The following is a 23,472-nucleotide window of genomic DNA, read 5'->3' on the forward strand; positions in this document are numbered from 1 at the left end:
TTTTTAACTTCACCAAGGTTAATCTGTTATGCCATAAATTCCTTGACATTCCATTGAGAAGCATAGCTTTTTTTTGTACTGAAGCCAATGGAATTTGCTAGAGACAGTGTCATTTAAATTTCTATGAGTATTAACTTACTGATATTTCCTCTCTTCCATAGAGCCTATTTCATAATGGAGAAAAACCGCGAAGCCGTTTTAAAGAAAAACAGTGGGCTTGCATCACGATTGGTTTTAAGCAATTAAATTTTGGTATTAAATTTGCATTGCATGCAGTCATCCAGCTACAAACTCTGAACCAAGTCTGTAGTATCATGAGCCAAAAATATAATTAGTTCTAAGCCCCCCCATTGACCAATAAAATGCAGACTGGGGTGTTTTTTTTAGGTGAGAATTAAAATTAAAGTAAGATCTAAGAGTTACCGTTTCCTTTAAAGTGTATTTCTTGTTTGTGACTATCTGCAGATATTATTGGTCTGTGGGATTTTATCAAAGTAGATAGAATTAACAATCTTTTCCTTTGAGGAACCTGGTATTAACTGAGAACTTCAGGTTCACCGAGAATTTATCATCTTCCATATAAAGGAGAAATTGGCTCCTCCTGTAGTTTAAAAACTGAAATGTTCTGGGGATTTGACTTGTCAAACCAAAGGTTTTTTCCGCTTACTGAAGTAGAGTGAGGTAAGGGAAATAGAAGTATAACCGTTGCCATTTCACATTGGAACAGTTGTGCAGTCTAACCCCCTGTGCCATGCAAGAGTCTTTTTCTGCAGTGCAACTCTGAAGCATCTAAGGTTTCCATAATACAAGAATGCTTTGACTTCACATCTATTAGTGTATGCTGTGCTCTCCTGCCATAAGCTGGGTACTGACAGAAATGGCAGTGGTGGCCGTTCCAATAGGAACTTCCCAGCCCGGGCTACCCAGTGAATGTAAATTAGGAGCAACTAGGGCTATGTATTTATTTGAACCAACAACCTATAGTGAGTTAAAACTTCTGTGCAGCATCCTGGAATGCTGCAGCTCAGCAGGAGCTGGTGGAGCTTCACAGGCAGGTGGGATCCATGAGCTTAGACATCTGGTACCTGCAAACTCATACTGGGGTTTGTAATTGATAGGTGAAGTGTTTCTGTAGTGCACAGTTGATCTGAAGTGGGCAGCATGTGTTTAAAATCCTTGTTTGCTTAAGCAGTGGCAGCCTCTAGGTGGTTTCTAGACAGTTTACAGGAAAGAAGACACATTAGGTAGCTGTTTGCAGACATTACCAGCAAATCATCAATCATTTCCAAAAACTGCTAATTGGAGAAAATCATGTAAATGTTTTATGATATTCTGGCTTCTACAAATACTATTCTTGTGTATCAGCTGCATTTGTAGATAGGGTTATTTAAATAGCTGAATCCATATTTGCTGGAGAAACACACTGTCCCTGTTTTACCTTTCTTCAAATAATGGTTTGTGTTTAGTGTTGCGTCCTTTTAAGATTTTGTTTCTTTAACCATGGAAGATCTTTGTGGTTCAACTGGTTACACCCTGCAGAAATAATGTGTAATTCATATTTTTGAAATAACATTGTGTTTAAATGTACTTCTAAACAATACAGAAATTGAAAAAATGACTGAAGAAACAACTCAAATATGTTAAGTTGTTGTTGTGTGTGGCTTGTTTTGTTTTGATTATAAATATTCTTTTGCGAAATGTACTGTTTCAGCTGGAAAAGAAACAAAGGAAATCCTGGGGCCTGAAGCTCAGACAGATGAAGTTGGATGTACAGGTATTTCTTTGTTAATTTGAGTTCCTTATTCATGAAGTGCTATTGGATTTTGGCTAGGTGAGCATCCTGAAAGCTTTGAAGTTCTCCCACCTCTCTTTACAAACTGCTTTGCTATTCTGTGCTAGGGGTTTTAAACTGTGAACAGTACTCTAGCTGAAGAAGAAGTCTGGGTTCCATTTGGACAGCCTGGACCTGGCGGTGGAGCTGCCCAGTGACATCGAGCAGTCCCCTCTCATGAGGACTTAGGAGTGAGAGCAAAACAAAGAATAGCACTGATCCTATGCATGCTTGTATAGAATACAAGTACAGGTCAATAGATAGTGTTTTAAACTAATAATGAATATTACAAAATAAACTTAATACTCTATCTTATTATCAGCTTCTCTGTACTGATTATAGAGAAGGCCAAATAAAATGTGTATCTTTGGTTTCAGAATCAAACCAAAACACATGATGCTTTGTTATTTTGTTATTTCTTTGGTTGGCAAGAAAAATTAACATATAGCCCATCCAACTTACTAAAATATTTGTATGTTATTTTTCAATGCCCTGAACACTAAATGGTTAGATACTATTGGTGTAAGCCTTCTTAATTAAAAAAAAATTAAAAAAAACAAAAACAGAACAGAAATATGTTAAAAGCGTAGCTACATCCATTCCTTTCAGTGGCTCTAAGGTCGGGTCTCTCCAAATAAGTACAAAGAACTACCTTATGTGTTAAATTACAGTCTATATATGAGAAACACTGTCTTATGTCATAAAAAGACTATGTCAAATTGTAAATTGAGTATGTGACTTCACACTGAGATACAAATCATAAAACTTCTCCTTCTTATTAAAAATATAGCTCACGTTATTAATAACGGAGAAGATCTGTCATGGGTTAGTGTGCCACAGGCAGAGCTCTCAGAAAAATTTCCACCATGGTATAAGTAAATTCTATCAGCAATGTATTTAGGCAAATACTTGGTAGCAAATATTTATCGTACAAAATTTAAGTGAAATATTTAATTAATTATTTGCTAACTTTGAAATACAGTTTTTAATTGATTGTCCTTTAAGTTTTAAAGTGGAAAATGTTGAAGGATGTTAACTAGACTTGAAACCTTTTTGATAGCTGTTTCCAACCCTGAAGAACAAGCCACTGCCAGTTCAAGTTTGCTGCATTTCAGCCAACCAGGCTGTTATTCAGGGTTGAAATAACTTCTGAGCTTGCACTGATGAACAGGTCTTAAATAACACTTTAAAATATGTCTTGAAGGCAACTGGCTGACTTATGCAAACGTAGAAGCCAACACTGTAAGCTGGCCTTCAAACTACAAGGGCTAAATCATAATTAATATTGCATTTAGGATTTTTAGGAAAGTTGAGAGGAGCAGTTAAATCTAAAATGAACTGAGTTGAAGAAGCAAACTGTGGTTTTAGTCGAATTTTTAAATGTCATTATGCCACTACTTCTCAGTTTTAAAACTTGGCATATTCCTGCCTCTTAAAGGGCTTGACCTATGCAAGTATTTTTAAAGAGTTTTGAAATCCATGGATAGAGGGTGATTTGAAAATGTGAATTACTGAATCCCATTTGTGTTCTTTTTAAACTCCTCGTTTTGTATCTTGTTTTTCACTCACAGTAAAAGAAGATGAATGTGATTCTGATGCAGAAAATGAACAAAACCATGACCCTAATGTTGAAGAATTCCTGCAACAAGAAGATACAGCTGTTATCTACCCTGAAGCACCTGAGGAGGACCAGAGACAAGGCACACCAGAAGCGAGTGGTCAGGATGAAAATGGTAAGTATGCCACCAGTTCAGTTCCTACCAAATACATTGTGCTAACTACTTGACCCCAAAGTTCTGTTGTGTTTTAGAAGACAACAATGCATACCTGTGTAGCTTTGGGAAAAAAGAAATCCTAATTAAATAATTAGAAGAGAACAGGATCATCATGCAAAAAACAACATTAGTTGATTTTGTGGAACAAAACATGCCCTGGGATTCAGTTATGTGGGTACCTAAATAGTAACATCCAGTAACTGGAAACAAGAATTCAAGCTCTCATAAATTCGTTCACTGGCATTATACAAAAGAACAGAACAAACATTTATTAATTATAATGACACTGAAGGAATAGAGTGTAGTTTTATATAAGAATAATGCAGGGGGAGTTATAACACTTTTTTTTTCATATTTATAAATTAAACTCTCAAAATAATGTAATAGATAGAAGTTCTTTTATTAGGTAACCGGTCTATGACATGTTTAGGGCTTTTTTCCTGAAAAGACAGCAGTGGAGAAAAAAGAAACATTGTTTATACAAAAAGCCTGTGTGAAAGAACCTAATGACACGTTGTTATTATTTGTAATGAAAGCCCATTAAGAAATACTATTTGGCTTTCAAATACACTTTGAAAGTCTTGTTTCGCAATGAAATGAGAAAAGTTCTTTGGAGTGAGAAGTCATACTTTGTCTTCATTTCTTCATCATGAAACATCGAAGGCATCGTCATCATGAAGTATCTGAAGGCAAAATCCGTTCAGATTGGTTTTGCATTCTGCGCTTTCTGAAGCGTTCAGCTTTCATAACCTGTGAAAAGTGCAGTTTCAACCAGATTGTGTTCCTTTATTGAAGCATTTAAGATTTACAAAACAAAGTAACATCCTACGTTAAAGTTGTTATCTTCCAGTCACTAAAAAAAAATGTACATAATTGCACAGAACATGCCCAGGTAGCTCTGTTACTGTACTGGAGTCTAACGGAGACCAAAGAAAGGAGGATGTTAACAATTTTGTTCTACTGTTTCGGAGATTTTTCTTTATTAGAGATTTTAGAAAGAAAAAAAGTAATGAAAATATTTGAGTAATTTAAACTCTGTACATGCCTATTTATATACAGAAATAGGACCCAAATTACTAATATTTTCTCATTTACAAGTTTTGCAAAATTCAAGTATGATACATGCTCAACAGTAGCATCTTAGAAATTACAGTTTAAGTAATTTAAGGTTTTAATCGGTAGTTGCAGTGGCATAGCTTGTCAAGTTAGTTTTACAGGCTTGAAATATGATTTCCATGTAATCATTAAAAATATACATTTGTATGAATAATTTAAATTGAACTTAGCCCAGTAAGTTCACAGGGGAGTATTCTGAAAATCACAATGCTGAGCAATAATGTTCAGTGTGCTAATCACCTGGGATAGAAAATGCCAAAAAATATAGTGATATTTGCTACAGATACATGCTTCCAAACTGGGGGAGTGGACAAGAGAAGTAACAGAGAGCTGGAGTCTTCACCGGCTTTGGGAAACCGTTGCCATCTCTGTATTTACTCCAAAGGAAACAGAATTTAAGTTAATGTGCTTGTGACATGTCCACTGAGTTGCATTTGTGCTGAGATGGAGTATTCTTTATGTCAGGTGAACTGAATTGTAGGTGGAAAATGAGAAGTGAAGGGAAACATACTGTGTCTATATGCGTGGGGACAGGTTCCTTTTTGGACAGCCCAGCTAATTCAGGAAAAGCAGAATGGGATAGAACAGGAAAACCAGCACAACATGAACGTTACCTTCTCTGTTACCATAACGAGTGTAAAAGAACCTACATGGCAGAGGTGGTGTTGAGTTTTAGTAATAATGAAAACAGGTCTGACTCTTCCTTTTTCACTGTTGCAAGATCAATGACATGTTCAGTACAAATAAAATCAGTGAATTCCACACAACAGAATTAATTACTACTGTACGGAGCATATAATCAATCTATGGTGTTAACTGCTGGAAGAGGTCACGAAGATAAATAATTCAGAAGTACTTTCTAAAGTACTGGTTAATTTTGTGAGTATTAATAATGCTTATATTTCTGCAACTTAAAATGACTGCGTGTACAAATTTGCCCCTCGTGCTTCGGAGCATAAATGATTAACAGTAAAGACCTTCCACCTTCCTCTCCTGCTGTCACTCAGCACAGTAGGTCGGTGCATCCTTGCAAAATTTGCTTCCCGTTCCCCTTGAAGCATGGAAGAGTAGTATTGTCACTGGAGGATATCACACCTTATAAATTGATAGTTTGATGAAATACAGCAAACCCTGCATTTATTTAAACATACTTTTATCAAACTATAATTTTTTTTCCAATCCTTCATAAATGGTGACTTCTCAGAAATGGATTTGTGAAATATTCAGTTTCTATATCAGTACAACATAGAGTGAAATCAGGTAGAAGTAACTTCATGAAAGCCAGCAGAATAGATTCCATTGATCACATCAGAATCATGTTAATGGCTTCACATTTGATCTCATTCCTGTCACTCAGACACTGTGTCCTCTCTCCTTTCTGTCCTGCTGACAGTAGGTTCTGCTTACAGGTACATATCCGTGTATCACAGAACCATAGAATGGTTTGGGTTGGAAGAGACCTTCAAAGCTCATCTAGTCCAACCCCCCTGCAATGAACAGGGACATCTTCAACTAGATCAGGTTGCTCAGAGCCCTGTCCAGCCTGACCTTGAATGTCTCCAGGGAGGGGGCATCGACCACCTCTCTGGGCAACCTGGGCCAGTGTTTCACCACCCTCATTGTAAAAATTTCTTTCTTATATCTAGTCTGAATCTCCACTCTTCAAAACCATCACTCCTTGTCTTATCGCTGCAAGCCCTATTAAAAAGTCTGTCCCCATCTTTCTTATGAGCCCCCTTTAAGTCCTGAAAGACCACCGTAAGGTCTCCCTGGAGCCTTCTCTTCTCCAGGCTGAACCACCCCAACTCTCTCGGCCTGTCCTCACAGCAGAGCTGTTCCAGCCCTCTAATCATCTTGGTGGCCTCCTCTGGACCCTCTCCAACAGGTCCAGTTATAAAAATTATTAACCAAGTTTCTAATAATTTCTTTTCAATTATCTTTTCACTTACCATTCTGTGCTACATAAAGAGAAAGAAAAAATACTCTCTGTAGCTCGCAAAGACTCTTTATTCCTTAGGATCTGAAAACAGATGGCCATTGAATGTTTCAGCGATAGACTTAAATTTATAAAGAGCATTTGAGGATAGCCTGTGATTGAGCAAACCAGATCTACAAGATGACTAAATTTAAAACCATGTTTCACAATTTTCAGAGCATTTTTTAAACAGAAATATATATAGAAGCCCTAGTGCTGTTTTGGGCAGTCCAACAGACTCACTGTGAGAGGTGAGATCTTGGGTGATCATATTGTGCTGGCTGTCTCCAGAGTACACTGGGGCAACTGTACCGTACTGTTGTTAGTAATACCTGTGGAAAAAAAAAATATCATTATTCCTTTTCTAAAACAAATGGAGCTTCTAGCATCTGCATGTTATCTTATAGTAATATATGTAAATGTAAAGCATGTTTGTTGATGTTAATAAGTTTGGAGCACACATTTATTTAAACATGGTGTATTGTCTCTTCTGTGTAGGAACGCCCGATGCATTTTCCCAACTGCTTACTTGCCCGTATTGTGATCGAGGGTACAAGCGTTTTACCTCTCTGAAGGAACACATTAAATATCGCCATGAAAAAAATGAAGATAACTTTAGTTGCTCCTTGTGCAGTTACACGTTTGCGTACAGAACACAGCTCGACCGCCACATGACATCACACAAATCAGGAAGAGATCAAGTAAGTGGTGTTTGGATTAAGGATTTATTGTCCTTTGTAACAAGCTGTGATTTATTATGAGCAAAAATGTACAATGCAAGTGAGCTGTTCACATGAGATTATCTACATGCTGAAGTCCCAGTCCTGGGGCATGGACTTAAACTTGCTGACAAGTCAGAATTTTTCCATAGCTGTCAAAGAGTGAGATCTGAATTCCTGTGTTTTCATTCATCTAGGCAGTATGGTTGAGTGTAAATTTTAGTTTTCCAAAGTGCTTTATTGCCTTTATAGTTGTTTTTTTTTTACTCTGTTCATTGGCTAATATTACATAAAAATTATTACTCAAATCTAATCGTAGATCTTTAGAGAAACACTTAGATTTTTCTCTCATAAATCCTATTTGGCTAATTCAAAATTTACTGTACCCATTTTTGCCCTTAAAAACCAAATCACTGTGTTGATTCATTTGCTTGAACTGTGAGATGCAGTTTTTAAATGCAATCCATGGTATTGGAAAATGTTCAGATAACTTGTGCGTAAAATGAAACGTTTCAATGCTAAGTAAAGCAATATAAAGGGCTAAAGGTACCCTGAGCTTGTTCTCCGTGGTTCATGAGCTGACCTGAGGCCATGGTTCCTTGAAATGTGTTCCGTGAGTTACCCATCTCATCACTACCAAAGGTCCTGAGGTTCTGTTTTGCTTTCACTCTTTTTCTTTTCTTCATTTATCCCCATAATTTCCTGTCATCCATTCCCAATTACATGCTTCCATAGCTTATCAGAGACACTATGAGGCTCAGGAACCAACTGAAACTCAGTGAAACAGTCAGAAATTATCCAAGAAAACAGATTTTCCACCACCAGGTTGGAGAGAGAGGGGCTTGGAGGTGTTCCCATCTGAGGACAAACCAAAAAGGTTGATACTCTTCAGAGAGAGAAAAAAAGCATCAGAGAGAGGTGCAAAGCAGTAACTAATGAAAATAATGTAAAGGGAAAGGCACTTCAATATTTCTTGCAGCCCTAAACCAACAGAACTTTCATTAAGCTAAAAGGCTGTATCACAAAGTAAAGGAGATGCTTTTTTAAACATTGCCTCTTAACCTCTGTTCTTCACTAAGAATTCAGCAGGCTTTAAAAACCTACTATAGGTTTATATACCTGAGTGTTTACATTCGTGGGTAAATTAAATAGGAAAAATTGTTACAAGTGTCAGCCATCCTGCTGCAAGGATTTTGCTGTCTCACAGGGTTTGGAATGACCTCACCAGCATATTCTGAGGTGACAGTTCTTGTTTATTCAAATATATTTCCCATGAACAATTAATTTCTGTCTTGCCCTCTTATTGGCTTGGCTTTGACTTTAAATCTTCCATACTGCTTATGTTTCTAACTGTATAATCTGTGAATGCTTTTTGTTTAACCCTTTTTTTGTGAGCTACTAGATTTATTTTCAGTTTTTCCAACTAGAAGCCTAAAAGCAGAGAATAACATAGTTGGAAGGGCTAGAAGCCTTTCCCATATTTGCATGAAGTTTGAATGAAAAGAGAAAAAAAACGAAGTAAGTAAATAATCTCAGAAGAATTACTACAAAGGAAAACTTAAATTGTATTCCTGCTGATATGTTTTAATCGGCTTATACTTTTGAAGGCACAGTTGTATGTGATGAATGTTGTTCCTATGCAGTATCCGGAAGTCAATACTACACCCATTTAAGTGTGTTTTTTTCTCCAGAACCATAACCAGGATCAAAACTACAATAGTTCAGATATTTGGTAAATTTGAAATGTGTATTTATTTATGTTACTGTCACGAAGTTGTCATGTCTACAAAGTTGTCGTGTCTTCAAAATTGGCTTCATGTACATCATTTGTGTAATGGAAAATTAAATTTTTTCCGCAGTAAAGCATAGACATCCTGGTTGTGGATCTTGAACAGCTGCATCTTCCAAACTTAGTGTCTTATTATTTGGAGAACTTTGTTAGCTGGTTAGTGTTCAACATGTCACAAATGAGCAAAGATAATGACTAGTGTAGTAAGGGCAGCGGAAGATGAATGCACTGTGCCTCCCTCTGAGGAAGGGGAAAATATGTCAAACTGTGGCTCCTCCTGCTCCAGCAGAGACCAAGAGCCATCACTGCTCTTCTCCTGCATCCCCCTGTCCCCGCCATCTCTCATCACTCCCCTGGCTGCTCTGTCACTCCTTAACAGTTGGTAGGAGGTGATGCTGCGTTTGTATCCTCTGCTTTCACTTGTGAAGCACCAAAAAAGATATTGAAGTATGAATAAGGCCCTCTTATATGTATTTTTCTTCTCATCAACTTACAGAGCACACATAAGTAGTCTGTTAAAATCGCCTATTGCTGTGGACGCCACTGAGAAATGGCAGTTCTTGAAGGCCGTGATCAAGCTGTCTGTGGAAAAAATCCTGATGTACCTGTAATTCCTGTTTTCCAAATAATTTTTGAGGATTCCCTTGAATAAGTTTTAGTTCTCTAGTGTGAAAACAGTAAACTGTAGTCCAAAGCACTGTAAGTATTTGGTGCAGGGACGTATTGGTGGCTAGTTACAGACCGTAACGCCGATGTTTCTTCTTTCCGTCCTTAAAGGAACTCAGAGGAGATTCTTTGAATGCTTCAGTTAATTCTTTAATTATCAGAAAACAGCAGTTACATACAGTGCATTAAGAAATACATTACATGTCAGAGGCACACAAAGTGGATTTAACATTACTGAAAGGGGGAAAACCGTTTGAATCTAAGAAAATGAAGGTGAAAGTGTGTAAAAGATGGTACTTTAGAGGAGAGTTATGATTTGTCAGTTAGTTTTAAAGAAGATCCTGGAGAGTAACTGTGAGGATGTCCCAGATTTGTTGAAAAAATGTATAGGACAGATAGCAAGAAAACTGAATAAAGCATTACAAATATAAGAAAACAGGGCAAAATATAATAGATGGAAACACTGCCTAACAGAAAGTTCAAAGCAGCTTGTAACTGTGACCAGGAAAGCAGGAAATCTCATTAAAAAATTGATACGAGAAATGTGGACTTCCATGCTCTGGAAGCAGAACATTGAATTTTAAAGACTTGAGCAGAAACATTTCTGACAGATTGAATACATGCACTGATATTGAGTATGAATATTTATGTAGTCCAGCATCTGCAGTAGTTGTATATATGCTGCGATCCTTTAACTGGTATAATCTCAAGTCAAACAGTAGTAACTGATTCTCTGCAGGCTTAAGTAAATCCTGACACGGTCCTCTAGACTCAGTGAAGCTGGATCATTAAAGTGAAATGCAGTGAGTCAGGCACAATCACCTAGAACATCATCTTCAAGGGACTTAGTTAAACAAAACTGAAAAGCTGTTTGGACTAGCAAAAGACAGCTGACAAACCCGGCAATAAGGGTCAAGTGCTAATGAGGATAAGTCAGAGCGGAGGCCTTGCTGCGGAGCCTGGGAGGAGGTGGGAAGGAGCTCACACCAGGAGGGTGGGAGCAGGATCTCCAAGAGGTGAAAACTGCAGCTTATCAAAACGCTTATCCCAAGGGAACTGTCAAATTAGAGTACTTAGAAGCAATTTAGATTATCTTGTTTCAATTCGGCTTCTGTTAGTGTCTGCATCCTATAAAGGAGGACAGGATGTAGAACAGGGGAGGCTGATAATTTGGACAGCCTATCTCATAGCAGAGCGCTCCAACTTTCATCCACCAAACTGCAGTGCCGCAGGTTCACCAGGTCTGAAGGAACAAATCAGAGCAGGAACATCATCCTGCTTTTTAATCCATCCCTACTTCTCCAGCACAGATCTCAGTCCCAGGTGCTGTGCCCGCGCTCGGGGAACATCCTCAGCGCTGGGTGAGCACCAGCTCCAGCATCGCCAGCCGCGACGGAGTGGGACGAGGTGCGGGGCTCCCCACCGCACTTCACCCCAGGAGGGAACACACCTCTGCTGATCCGCGACACCCTGCCCCCAGAGAACATATGGAAATACTTGCCCCAGTTACCAAAAATGTGCAGCTGCATCCAAATGGTGGCAGAGTTTCTTTTTGCAAAGTGAGTTGTACTTAAAAAGGAACTCTGCTTTTTTAACTAAACGATTTGTTTGAATATAAAAATTTCTAATTCCTCTATTTCATGTTGGTAATTAAGCTGCTCCAACTTCAAAAATGTATGTAATTTTTGGCTTTAAAAATACACATTCATAGATATATACCATTTATAATTAAATTATTTATCTTGTATATATGACATATATACTACATATGTTTACACACCTTTCTTACCTTTTGCTTTTTTATAAAGTAGTATAACAATAAAGCTAAATTCAACTTTGAGTTTAACAATAAATTTTCTCACGAGGCAAAACATAACAAAAATAACAACAGAGCTTCAATGCACATAGAGAAGACATTTGATGTTGTATACTTGGGAAATCCCTCCATATTGTTATGTATTTTAATTTAGTTTTTTGCATTTATTTTGAGAATTAATTGTGACTGAGAGTGCCTTTGTTGTCACTGAGCCATCTTCTCTTGAGCAATCCTTTGGCATCATTACATAGAGGAATCCAAGGCCAACAGTAAGCGCTGGAAGCATGTAAATGGAAAAATCAAGTCAACCGATTAAACTTTAATAAACAGGCTTTTTTATGCTTTAATGTTTCTCTGTCTTGCGTTACATACTCTGTGGGTGATGGGCTTGGGGTTTTTCTCGGGTTTTTTTTGCTTTCACAAGTAGAATTAGTGTGCATCGTGGAACTTCTTACATAATAACATGTCAGTGCAAGCTTCATCTGACTTAGGATAAGGGGCAAATATATTTTGGTTTGTTTTGGTTTTTTTTCCTTTTTTACTGTACTAGATTTATTCAGAAGATACATATGACTCAGTTTTAACGTGACTTCTAATTTGTTTCTTTTTCATGCTTAACACATACCACCTTCAGTCTCTCAAAATTATGATTGATTCTTTTAGTTTTGTGTCTCATTTTCACTGTTACAATATGAAAATACAAGAGGTTTTTCCAACACGCTGTCCTATGCAATAATTACCAATTCTTTCTTACAGAGACATGTGACGCAGTCCAGCGGTAATCGGAAATTCAAGTGCACTGAATGTGGAAAAGCTTTTAAATATAAACATCACCTAAAGGAGCACCTACGAATCCACAGTGGTAAATAAATCAAGTGTTGAATTATGTACTAATGTTGCCATTTCTACTCTTTATAACTTTGATGTGAAATCAGTCTTGTAACTCTAAGCTTAAAACACTAGTGTTTTCCTTCTATAAGCACTGACTGCAGCCTTTGGCAGTGTGCAGGAAACACGCAGGATAACTCAAGAGGATTTACAGTTGCAGATTAAGCTCTGACAGCTCAGGAAAACTTCACTTGTGGCAGAAGAAATGGGGCATCCTTCTGGCCCTTTTTCACTTACCTGTTTTTTATTCCTCAGTGTTCGCACAGCACTCAGCATGTTGGGAACCTTGCTAGAAAATTTTGATTTATAATAATTGGGACATAACAACTATGCTTCCTACTGTCTGTGGATGTGACATTATTAAAATATCTGGAATACTGATATACTATCACAAAAGTTTCAATTTCTAAGAAAAGTACCAATTTTTAAGAAATCTAATATATAATATTTTAAATTATTATAATAAGTAAGATGTGGTCACTCAGAAGAGATTTTCGATTTGTGTCTTTAACTCAAATTTACCCATTGACAGAAATCTGAAAACAAGGTTTAGGTGATCTTTGACTTTCTTATCAGTTGCTCAGCTATGATAATAGCAATTAAGAGACCCTCACATAGAAGTCCTCCCTCAGCAAACTTCATTTCATTTCCATAGGGTAGTGGCGCTGTGCCCGTGAGTGAGAAAGCTTCAGTCAATGTACTTTTCCATCTGAAGCAATCCAGCTATTTCAGATTTTTCTTTCCTTCTGTAGTACAGATCCCCTGAAAAGCTGACTCTGACTATGGGTCTAACGATCACATAGTTGTGTGCATCTTCCTGACAATTTAACCTGACATTCATCTCTGAAGGCAAACTTAAATCTGTCTTCTGCATGTGTCTCATTTCCTTTTACTTAAACTTTGCCTGTTTTTATTCATCTGATAAATATTGTAGGCAGACATGGATATCTTGTATCTGAGTTTGCCACAGTAAAATGTGCCTAGCTCCTTATATAATTATGCCTTGCATTTATGGCATTTGTATTTTTCTTTGGTTAATCGTATTTTTTTTTTCCATTCTGAAGCAGTTTATGCAGCTTCTGAAGTTCGCAGTGCTACTACTTTAATGGAGTTTAATGAAATCTGCCAGCATCATATAAACTTATTCATGTGATACGTAGACTGTTATTTGATCATGATCATGTGGGCTCCATCCTATATCTACTAGTGGATCACAAACTTATTAAAGGACCCTAGGATCAGAGCTATAGATGATATAATTACTCCTTACTGTTCAGCTCACTGTGTAAGATTTTCTTTTCCCTAGGATTATTTGAGAGGTTATTTGGGTGTATTCCTTTCTAGTTACTATTGCTTGATGAAGTTACGCTGTAACCTAGTATACTGTTGCATATGCCTTTTTTCTTCTCTTTCTCTCTTTTTTTTTTAAATCTGTAGGAGAGAAGCCATATGAGTGCCCGAACTGCAAGAAACGTTTTTCCCATTCTGGTTCATACAGTTCACACATAAGCAGTAAGAAGTGTATTGGTTTGATGCCCGTGAATGGTCGGGCCCGATCAGGGCTCAAGACGTCTCAGTGCTCCTCCCCTTCCCTTTCTGCATCACCAGGTAGCCCAGCAAGACCACAGATACGACAAAAGATAGAAAATAAACCCTTGCAAGAGCAACTTCCTGTTAACCAAATTAAAACTGAACCTGTGGATTATGAATTCAAGCCCATAGTGGTTGCTTCAGGAATTAATTGTTCGACCCCTTTGCAGAATGGGGTTTTTAGTGGTGGTAGCCCATTGCAGGCAACCAGTTCTCCTCAGGGTGTGGTGCAAGCTGTTGTTCTACCAACAGTAGGTCTGGTGTCTCCCATAAGCATCAACTTAAGTGACATTCAAAATGTACTTAAAGTGGCAGTGGATGGTAATGTAATAAGGCAAGTGTTGGAAAACAATCATGCTAATCTTGCGTCCAAAGAACAAGAAACAATCAGCAATGCATCTATACAACAAGCTGGCCATTCCCTCATTTCAGCTATCAGTCTTCCTTTGGTTGACCAAGATGGGACAACCAAAATTATCATCAACTACAGCTTGGAGCAGCCAAGTCAGCTTCAGGTTGTTCCACAAAATCTAAAAAAAGAAAACTCTGTTCCTCCGAATAGTTGCAAAAATGAAAAAACACCGGAAGATCTTACAGTGAAGTCTGAGAAAGATAAGAACTGTGAAGGAGAGACCAATGATAGCACTTGTCTTCTTTGTGATGACTGTCCAGGGGATCTTAATGCACTTCAAGAATTAAAGCACTATGAAACGAAAAATCCTCCTCAGCTTCCTCAACCCAGTGGAACAGAAGCTGAGAAGCCCAGCTCTCCTGTCCCATCCGAAACTGGGGAGAACAACTTATCTCCTGGTCAGCCACCTTTAAAGAACCTTTTATCGCTCCTAAAAGCATATTATGCATTAAATGCACAACCAAGCGCAGAAGAGCTTTCAAAAATAGCCGATTCAGTGAACCTACCACTCGATGTGGTAAAAAAGTGGTTTGAAAAAATGCAAGCTGGACAAATTTCTGTGCAGTCTTCTGGACCATCTTCTCCCGAACCAGTTAAATCAAGCAGTCCCACAAACAATGATGATCAAGCAGCAACTACAAATGTGGCTGAACCCCAGAGCAGCACAGATAATTTACAAAATCCTGTCAATGCAACAAAATCTCAGACTTTACCAGAGGGATCCACTCTGAATGGTTCACGCAGTAGCACGCCATCCCCATCGCCACTAAACCTTTCTTCATCAAGAAATTCACAGGGTTATACGTACACAGCAGAGGGTGTACAAGAAGAGCCACAAATTGAACCTCTTGACCTTTCACTACCAAAGCAACATGGAGAGCTATTGGAAAGATCTACCATAACTAGTGTTTACCAGAACAGTGTTTATTCTGTCCAGGAAGAACCTTTGAACTTAACTTGTGCAAAAAAAGAACCACAAAAGGACAACAGTGTTACAGACTCTGATCCTATTGTAAATGTAATCCCACCAAGTGCCAATCCCATAAATATTGCTATACCTGCAGTCACTGCCCAGTTACCTACAATTGTTGCCATTGCTGACCAGAACAGTGTTCCATGCTTGAGAGCTCTTGCTGCCAATAAGCAAACCATTTTGATTCCACAGGTGGCTTATACATACTCTACTACAGTTAGTCCTGCAGTTCAAGAAACACCACCAAAAAACCAGATCCAAGCCAATGGAAATCAGGTACTTCGGTCGCTGTAGTCCTGTATGTTGTGTGTGACGTATTTGTTCTGTGTCCATGCTGAACTAGCTGGAAACTGTCAAGATAAATTAAATTAAATGTAAATATAAGCTTTCGGGTTTATTTGGTTTGATTGTTAATGTGTAATAAATGTTACTGTTAAGACCTCAGCAAAGCTAGCTACCTCAGCAGCTGCAGTCCAGGCTGACAGGAACTATAGAGTTCTGTGCACAGATGAGTCAGTTCTTCACCTTATTCCATCATTCAGAAATGTCTTCTAGGACATTAGTGCTCAGTATTTTAAAGGGAGTTTAATTCTTCTGAACATAAAGCAAAGTAAGGCCATGGCTAGTGTTTCTTGCTGGCTCCTTATCTCCTCTTTCTCCACATCCAGAATATAAACTATTTGACACTTCTGGTTACTCCCCTCACGCTGCTCTGCTTTCTTGACTCAGCAGAGTAGCTGAATTCATTCTACACCATAATAACACTTTAAACTATATTCACATATATTCTCAATTGAAAGTCAGGCAGGTATTTACCTTCATCTACTGTTTCTGTATCCTGCCCCATTCCTCCCTGGGTGCATCCAGATGTGATCTATGGAGGTCAGTCCTGCTGAGAAATACCTGTGCGGGTTGAGGTAGGGACAGAGCAGAACAGACAAGTGACTCTTGTAAAGACTTGGCGTTTCTGATTAAGTCTTAGAAATTGACTGTTCAGCACTTTATACAGGATTCTGTATAGCCAGAGACTGAGGAGCCTTGAAGAATTACATGATTGCTTATATGTTAAAGTTTGAGACAGACAACTTTTGAGGTGGTTGGCATACATTTTTATATTCAGATTTTATATTCTATAATAAAATGAATTCTGTGTGTAGTGATACTGCTGATATCAGTAGAAAATACTGTGCTTCTTTACAGGTGAGCTACAGGGCTTGAAGTGCTCAGAGATTAGACAACAGTTATGATATTTTTAAAACTTTTTATTAATGAAACATTTGAAGTCTCCCAAATTTGGGGTTAAATAGGACTTGTGGTAGTTTTATGAGGAAGAGTATAGTCAAATACCAAAGTCAAATGATAACTTGAATATCTTTTTGTGAAAACTTCATTAAAAAAATAATCATGTCCATGAAATCCATGAGGAAGCAAAATGTGGGTGACAAACATTGGTTGGAAAATGCACTTAGATATTGAATTTTCTCTTCCAACTTACTGAGGTACTTCATAGATCTGTAATGTTCTTTTCCTTCCTAACATTGCATTAATTTTATGGGCCCTAAAACATGATGTGTCAGTGTAGCTTAAACCTGGCCAACAGTCACATTTGGATGTGATTAAAGTCAGTCCCAGTGAGAATTCTGCATCTGTCTAGTGGCAGGGACTGCAAAGCAGAATAATGCAGCAAGAGGGTTTTTTTACTATGTAAGTCTAAGCAATTTTGTTTGGCTGTTTACGAAATGGAATGAAAATAACAGTGCAGCTTCAGCTTACGTTTCATAAATTGTGTGCTGCATCAGTGTTGTTTTTTTTTTAATTGAACTCAACCTTTTTCATAATTTTTCTTAAGGATGAAAGGCAAGACACTAGCTCAGAAGGAGTATCGAATGTAGAAGATCAAAATGATTCTGATTCAACACCCCCAAAGAAAAAGATGAGAAAGACAGAAAATGGGATGTATGCATGTGATTTATGTGACAAAATATTCCAGAAGAGTAGCTCGTTATTGAGACATAAGTATGAACACACAGGTATGTACTAGGAAAAGCAGTTTCAGATCATTATTTCATTGGTAGCGTGTAACTGATCATCTCAACTGGAATCCGGTTCCTGGAAAGTGTACGCAAGCACAGTAATCCTAAACCCTGAATACAAAAAAGGGAGTTTCTTGGCCATAACCTGTAATCAAGTATGTATTACTTCTAATTTACCTTGCCTGGCTATGAATTAAGAAAAATTAAAAATCAAAATTATAAATTAAGAAAAAAGGATCACATATGTATATGATACCTTACGTGAAACGCATGAAGGATTTTCAAATTCAGTCACATTTGTAATTATCTGAAGTTAACAACCATTCATTAGACATGGAATCTAAGCCCAAAAGAACTCTGTTTTGGCTTCAATATTTATTTTTAATTTCTCATAGGTGTTCATTTTAGCTCCAGTTCTGGTGTCTTTTGTCTTTTTTTTTTAAATAACTCTTGGTCTCTTATTTCTTCTTTGATGTCTTTCAAAAAAGGCATTTTTAAATTATTTTATTTATTCTGCATATTAATGTTTTAATCTCATCTCACAAATAGAATTAAAAATATTAAAAATTCCCCTTTGTCTTTACAACTTGATCAAGTTTCTCAGGTTGTATTTCTTAAGATTATATATTTTCATACCTGTCCTGAGACTTTTAACTTCTCTTTTTCATAACACAATTGTTCTTTCCATTCTGCTCTTAAGGGCAGTGTTCAGAATCATAGAATCATAGAACTGTTTTGGTTGGAAAAGACCTTTAAGATCAGTGAGTCCAACCATTAATTTAGCACTGCCAAGTCCACCACTAAACTGTGTCCTTAAGAGCCTCATCTATACATCTTTTAAACACCTCCAGGGATGGTGACTCCACCACTTCCCTGGGCAGCCTGTTCCAATGCCTGACAACCCTTTCCGTGAAGAATTTTTTCCTAAAATCCAATCTAAACCTCCCTTGGTGCAACTTGAGGCCATTTCCTGTCATCCTATCACTTGTTACTGGGAGAAGAGACCAGCACCCACCTCGTTGTTTGTGTGGCACAAGATGGCACGGAGGTGTTGATCTTCTGGAGAGTGGGACCAGAAAACTGCTGTCTTACTGTCTCTTTCTTTTATGCCTGGGCTAAGACTGTGCAAAGTTTTTTTGCATAACAACATTGAGTGTTGAAATCCAAATGACATTACTAAGCTCATGCTGTGTTTATAAGAAATGCTAAAAAGAAGGCAACTAAGTAAAAAGAGAGAAAACAGAGTAAAAAGAGAACAAAGTGAAACAAGCAGGGTTTTTTTTGTTAATATACATGTACTGAGCAAATTTTGTACTTGAGGCACTTAACTGTGCCAACCTAGATTTTAGAATGGTTTTCCTTTTACCTATAACATGGAAGGACTTAATACACAAAAACCAACATAAGAGCTTAGCTGATTTTAAATTTCCATCGATATAGAAAGTTAAAGTGGTTTTGAGTACAAATAATGCTTAATGCAATAAAAATGTTTCCTTTTCTAATATACTAGATTAGCACTTTTTTGGTGCTAAAAGTTGCATCTGAGAATCTGTTTGTCATTCTGTGTTCAGTTTTCCTGAAGAACTTAGAAATTACTCACCTAATTGTGACAAATATACCCTTGCACCCTTTGGGCTCAGGTGAGAAACCCAGCTTGAGAATGTGTGGAGTAGAACATCTCATTACATAATGTTCTTATTTGTTGGTAACATGTATTTTGTGATGAAAACAACAGTATACATTGTTAAAACTTCAGCTACAAGATGTCCAATTGTTTGTTCTTTATTTTGTAGGCAAAAGACCTCATGAGTGTGGAATCTGTAAAAAAGCTTTTAAACACAAACACCATTTGATCGAACACATGCGACTGCATTCTGGGGAAAAACCCTACCAATGTGACAAATGCGGAAAGCGGTTTTCACACTCGGGATCTTACTCTCAACACATGAATCATCGCTACTCCTATTGCAAAAGAGAGGCAGAAGAGCGTGACGGCACCGAGCAGGAGGAGACGAGCCAGGAGGTCCTCGGCAACGAGCACGCTGGTGCCAGGGCATCTCCATCGCAGATCGACTCGGATGAGAGGGAGAGTCTCACCAGGGAAGAAGAGGAAGACAGTGAAAAGGAGGAAGAGGAGGAGGAAGAAAAGGAGGTAGAAGGACTTCAGGAAGAAAAAGAATGTAGAAAACTACAAGAAGTAGAGGGTGATGAAGAAGAAGAAGAAGAAGAAGGGAAAACTGAAGGTAACAAGAATGATGAAGTTGCAAATCAAGCAAGCAATGCAGAACCAGAAGTTACACAGAATAATGGGCAGGTGTCAGAAGAAAAAAACAAATAAAGCTTAAATGATAGTTTTTTCTATAAGGAAAAAAGTTGGTAATGAAGTTCGTTCTATATTATACATGCTTTTCATGGAAACGCAGTAGCCTGCATACTGTGATTTCTGTTCACTACTGTGTAAAAAAATATATATATAAAAAAAGGAAAAAAAAAAAAAAAGAAATCCAGGTGTGCCTGAACCTCAAACTTAGTAATTTTTCACACAGTTTTCAAAGTTAGGAACAAGTTTATAACATGAAGCAGATTAGAAAAATACAGTGACTCTGGAAGCAAAGATTCAACTGGTTGTAGGAAACCTGATTTATTAGACAAGCATCTGGCATTGTTTGTTTTATCAGTATTAATTTTCATTCTTAAGTTGATTAATTTTTAAGCTGTACAATTGGGAGAGATTTATATGATTTTTTTTTAATGGTAAAACATTTCCTAAATCCACTTCAGTATTTTCTTATGTTTTAAAATGTGAGAACTTCTGCACTACAAAATTCCCTTTTGCAGAAACCTGTAATGCAGTTGCGAACAGTGCTTGGCTACCTTTGTAAATTCAACCTAGAAGGTAGCGGTTTATGACTTTAGATGTTGTAGTAGAGCATATTCTCATTTAAAGTGTATTGTTAGCCTTAAGAAAGCAGGTGATAGAAGAACTGAAGTTTCTTACTCATGTGATGAAAAATGTAGTTGAAAAGATTGTCATTGAGTTCTGATTGCAGGGACTAACAGTGTTAATACTGGTAAGGACAGCAAAGTCGTCGAAATCAGTGTTTGTATTTGTGTTTTGAGTATGTAGTAACGATATGAAGGATATGATATGAAGCTTTGTATCTCCTTTGGCCTTATGCAAGACCTGTGTGCTGTAAGTGCCATTTATCAGTATTATAAAGGCTCTGAGCAGCCTTTATCCAATGCGTGGCCTACAATAACTAGCATTTGTTGATTTGTATCAAACTTCCAAACTAATCATGGGGAAAAAACACTCAGCCATCAGAGAAGTAAGAACACTGGTATATTTCATTATTTAATTATTTGGTGGTATTTTGGGTTAATACCTGACTTGCAGAATTTCTCTACAATAATTACAAGGGAAATTTTCTAATCTGCTTTATTGGTTTACTTTAATTTCAGACACATACATGACATGTTATTTGGCTCATAAGTATTTTCAAATGTTAGTTATTATGGACCCCATTTATTAACAATGTTAGCTGATTTTTACCTATCAGTATTATTTTATTTCTTTTAGTTTATAGATCTGTGCAACATTTTGTACTGTATGTCTTCAAACCTGGCAGTATTAATACCCTTCTTACTGACATATGTACCTTTTTAGTTTTAGAAAACTTTTATATTTATGTGTCTTATTTTTATATTTCTTTATTTATTACACAGTGTAGTGTATAATACTGTAGTTTGTATTAATACAATAATATATTTTAGTATGAAAATTTGGAAAGTTGATAAGATTTAAAGTAGAGATGCAATCGGTTCTCTTGCATTGAGATTTGATTTAACAGTGTTATGTTAACATTTATACTTGCCTTGGACTGTAGAACAGAAGAATTAAAATGGGAATGTATTAATTTTACAATTGCAATCAATTCATTTTACCTTTACCCAGTTTTTAATATAAAGCTCTTAAATTTTGAAATTCACTGTGTGACTAATAGCATGATGCTCTGCAGTTTTATTAAGAGATTAGTCTAACCATAAAACTCTCATTTCCTTAGTAAACCAAAATAGAATAATCTTATAAACAGTGTTGGGAACAATGTTTAACATTTTTGTGCCAATTTGTTCCTGTATTCATGTATGTATGTTACAAATCCGAAACTTCATTTTTAAGTTCCTTGTTACATCATGGTCATTTTCTAGTTTTTTACCAGACTCCCCATCTCACAATAAAATGCGTCAACAAGTCTGACTTACTGTCATTATTCTGGTAATTTAGAAAACGGTTTTAAGTTATTTCTGTAAGATGTTATTCGGACACGGTTCCTGCTTCAGTATTGAAACTCGGTGGAAGGGTTGACTGTGTGCAGGCAAAGCGTTTACATGAGTTTACATGAGTTTATTGATTCTACAAATGTTAGTAGAACAACTGAGTTTTCAAAATGAACCATGTGGTTTTGTGATATTATTTTTGTCCTTTGTCTAATACACAGTTTAATCCTCTCTTTCAATAAGGCTGCTTTTCAAGGAAGTAAATCTGTAACCGTTTTCCTGCTTTAGCAATAAGCTCGTGCAAAACTTCATATATATATCGCTGCTGAACTTTCCAAAGATACAGCATCAACATTATGGATATATATAATTTCAGTCCTGTAGGTGTGAAGGCTTGAAAGTTGTATTACATGTACATGTTTACAGTGTTTTACAGTTTAAGCAGTTTCGAGACTGTTCTTCGAGCGAAGTTCTGTTCTTTAATGATCCCCAAAAGGAGATTTCAGTTATTAAATTTTGATTTTTTTTTACACAACTATCATATAAGTTATTTTATATATGCATATCTAAGTTTTGAATAATTCTGAATATTATCTCAATGTTGATACATATAAAATGATCCCATATATTGTTTTACTTTGTCTATAGTTTGTTGTACAACATAACAAATATTGCATTTTTAAGTCGAGTAAGCTCCTAACTCAGTACTATATCATTAAGGTGGATATGAGAAAGCTGTTTTGAAAAAAATAACCATACATATTGCATTGATAATGTTGCCTCGTAATTAATATCATAAGAGAATCGATCAAGTAGTTCAGGATTTCTCACAGGTAAAACCGACTGTGCTCTGTTCTAGGTAATGAAATGCACCTTTTTGGAACTATTTTAAGATTTTGCACATTTTTCATAATTCAGGAACATCTTACTTGTCTATAGTAATAAACCCAGTGAACCACTTGTTGAAAATATGATGGAAATAATATTTTGCTCTCCTAAGTAATAGAGCAAAGAATTTTAATAAACCCAAGGTTACTCATGGAAGCGACAGCTGCACATGAAAGCTCAGTAACTTCAATTTCCAGAACTTGAAAAGAAGCAGGAGAAACCTGTGCTTGGACAGAGAGCAAACTCCAAGCAGTTTTGATTCAGAAAATATCATCTGTTTGGGGGAGAAAATGTATATCCATTACTTAGACTAGGAAACCATTATTAACGTTTTTTTCTCTTCAAAATGGATCGGTGTATTGAATTTTGCATCTGTTAAGCTCGGAGATGGCTCTGATGTTTGCAACCTTATAACATTATTTATTATCCATTTGGAAAAGCACAAAAACTGTGATGCATCTTCATTTGGCAGAGTGAAGCCAGCTGGCACAAAGAGGCGCTGCGGAGGCTTTGCCCCCAGCTGAGCTGGTGCTGAGCTCCACAGCGCAGGGACCTTCCAGGCACAGGCTCCGTCTGCTCTGGCCACCCCGGTACCAGGGGCAGCCCAGCTGCGGCCACGGGGACCTTCGCTATAGGTTAATGGCAAAGCAGTTTCAAGGCGAGTAAGTTTCACGCATGAAAAGAAAGTGAAAGCGAAAGTATAAAGCCTTCATATTCTGTCCT

The 23,472-nt window shown here is 37.1% G+C and overlaps 1 protein-coding gene across 2 annotated transcripts in view; it reads left to right on the forward strand.

Moving 5' to 3' along the window:
• ZEB1 (zinc finger E-box binding homeobox 1) overlaps nucleotides 1–21,841 on the forward strand; it is a 122,006-nt gene extending 100,165 nt beyond the window's left edge. For both annotated transcript variants that reach the window (XM_065830699.2, XM_065830700.2), the window contains exons 3-9: nucleotides 1,712–1,774; nucleotides 3,403–3,564; nucleotides 7,196–7,398; nucleotides 12,444–12,549; nucleotides 14,013–15,826; nucleotides 17,400–17,580; nucleotides 19,377–21,841. In XM_065830699.2, the coding sequence (XP_065686771.1) occupies nucleotides 1,712–1,774; nucleotides 3,403–3,564; nucleotides 7,196–7,398; nucleotides 12,444–12,549; nucleotides 14,013–15,826; nucleotides 17,400–17,580; nucleotides 19,377–19,921 (3,074 nt within the window). In that variant the 3' untranslated portion in view covers nucleotides 19,922–21,841. The remainder of the gene's footprint in view (nucleotides 1–1,711; nucleotides 1,775–3,402; nucleotides 3,565–7,195; nucleotides 7,399–12,443; nucleotides 12,550–14,012; nucleotides 15,827–17,399; nucleotides 17,581–19,376) is intronic.
• The last annotated feature ends 1,631 nt before the right edge of the window (nucleotides 21,842–23,472 follow it).

This window comes from Patagioenas fasciata, chromosome 2, assembly GCF_037038585.1.
Source record: "Patagioenas fasciata isolate bPatFas1 chromosome 2, bPatFas1.hap1, whole genome shotgun sequence".
NCBI classification, from domain to species: domain Eukaryota; kingdom Metazoa; phylum Chordata; class Aves; order Columbiformes; family Columbidae; genus Patagioenas; species Patagioenas fasciata.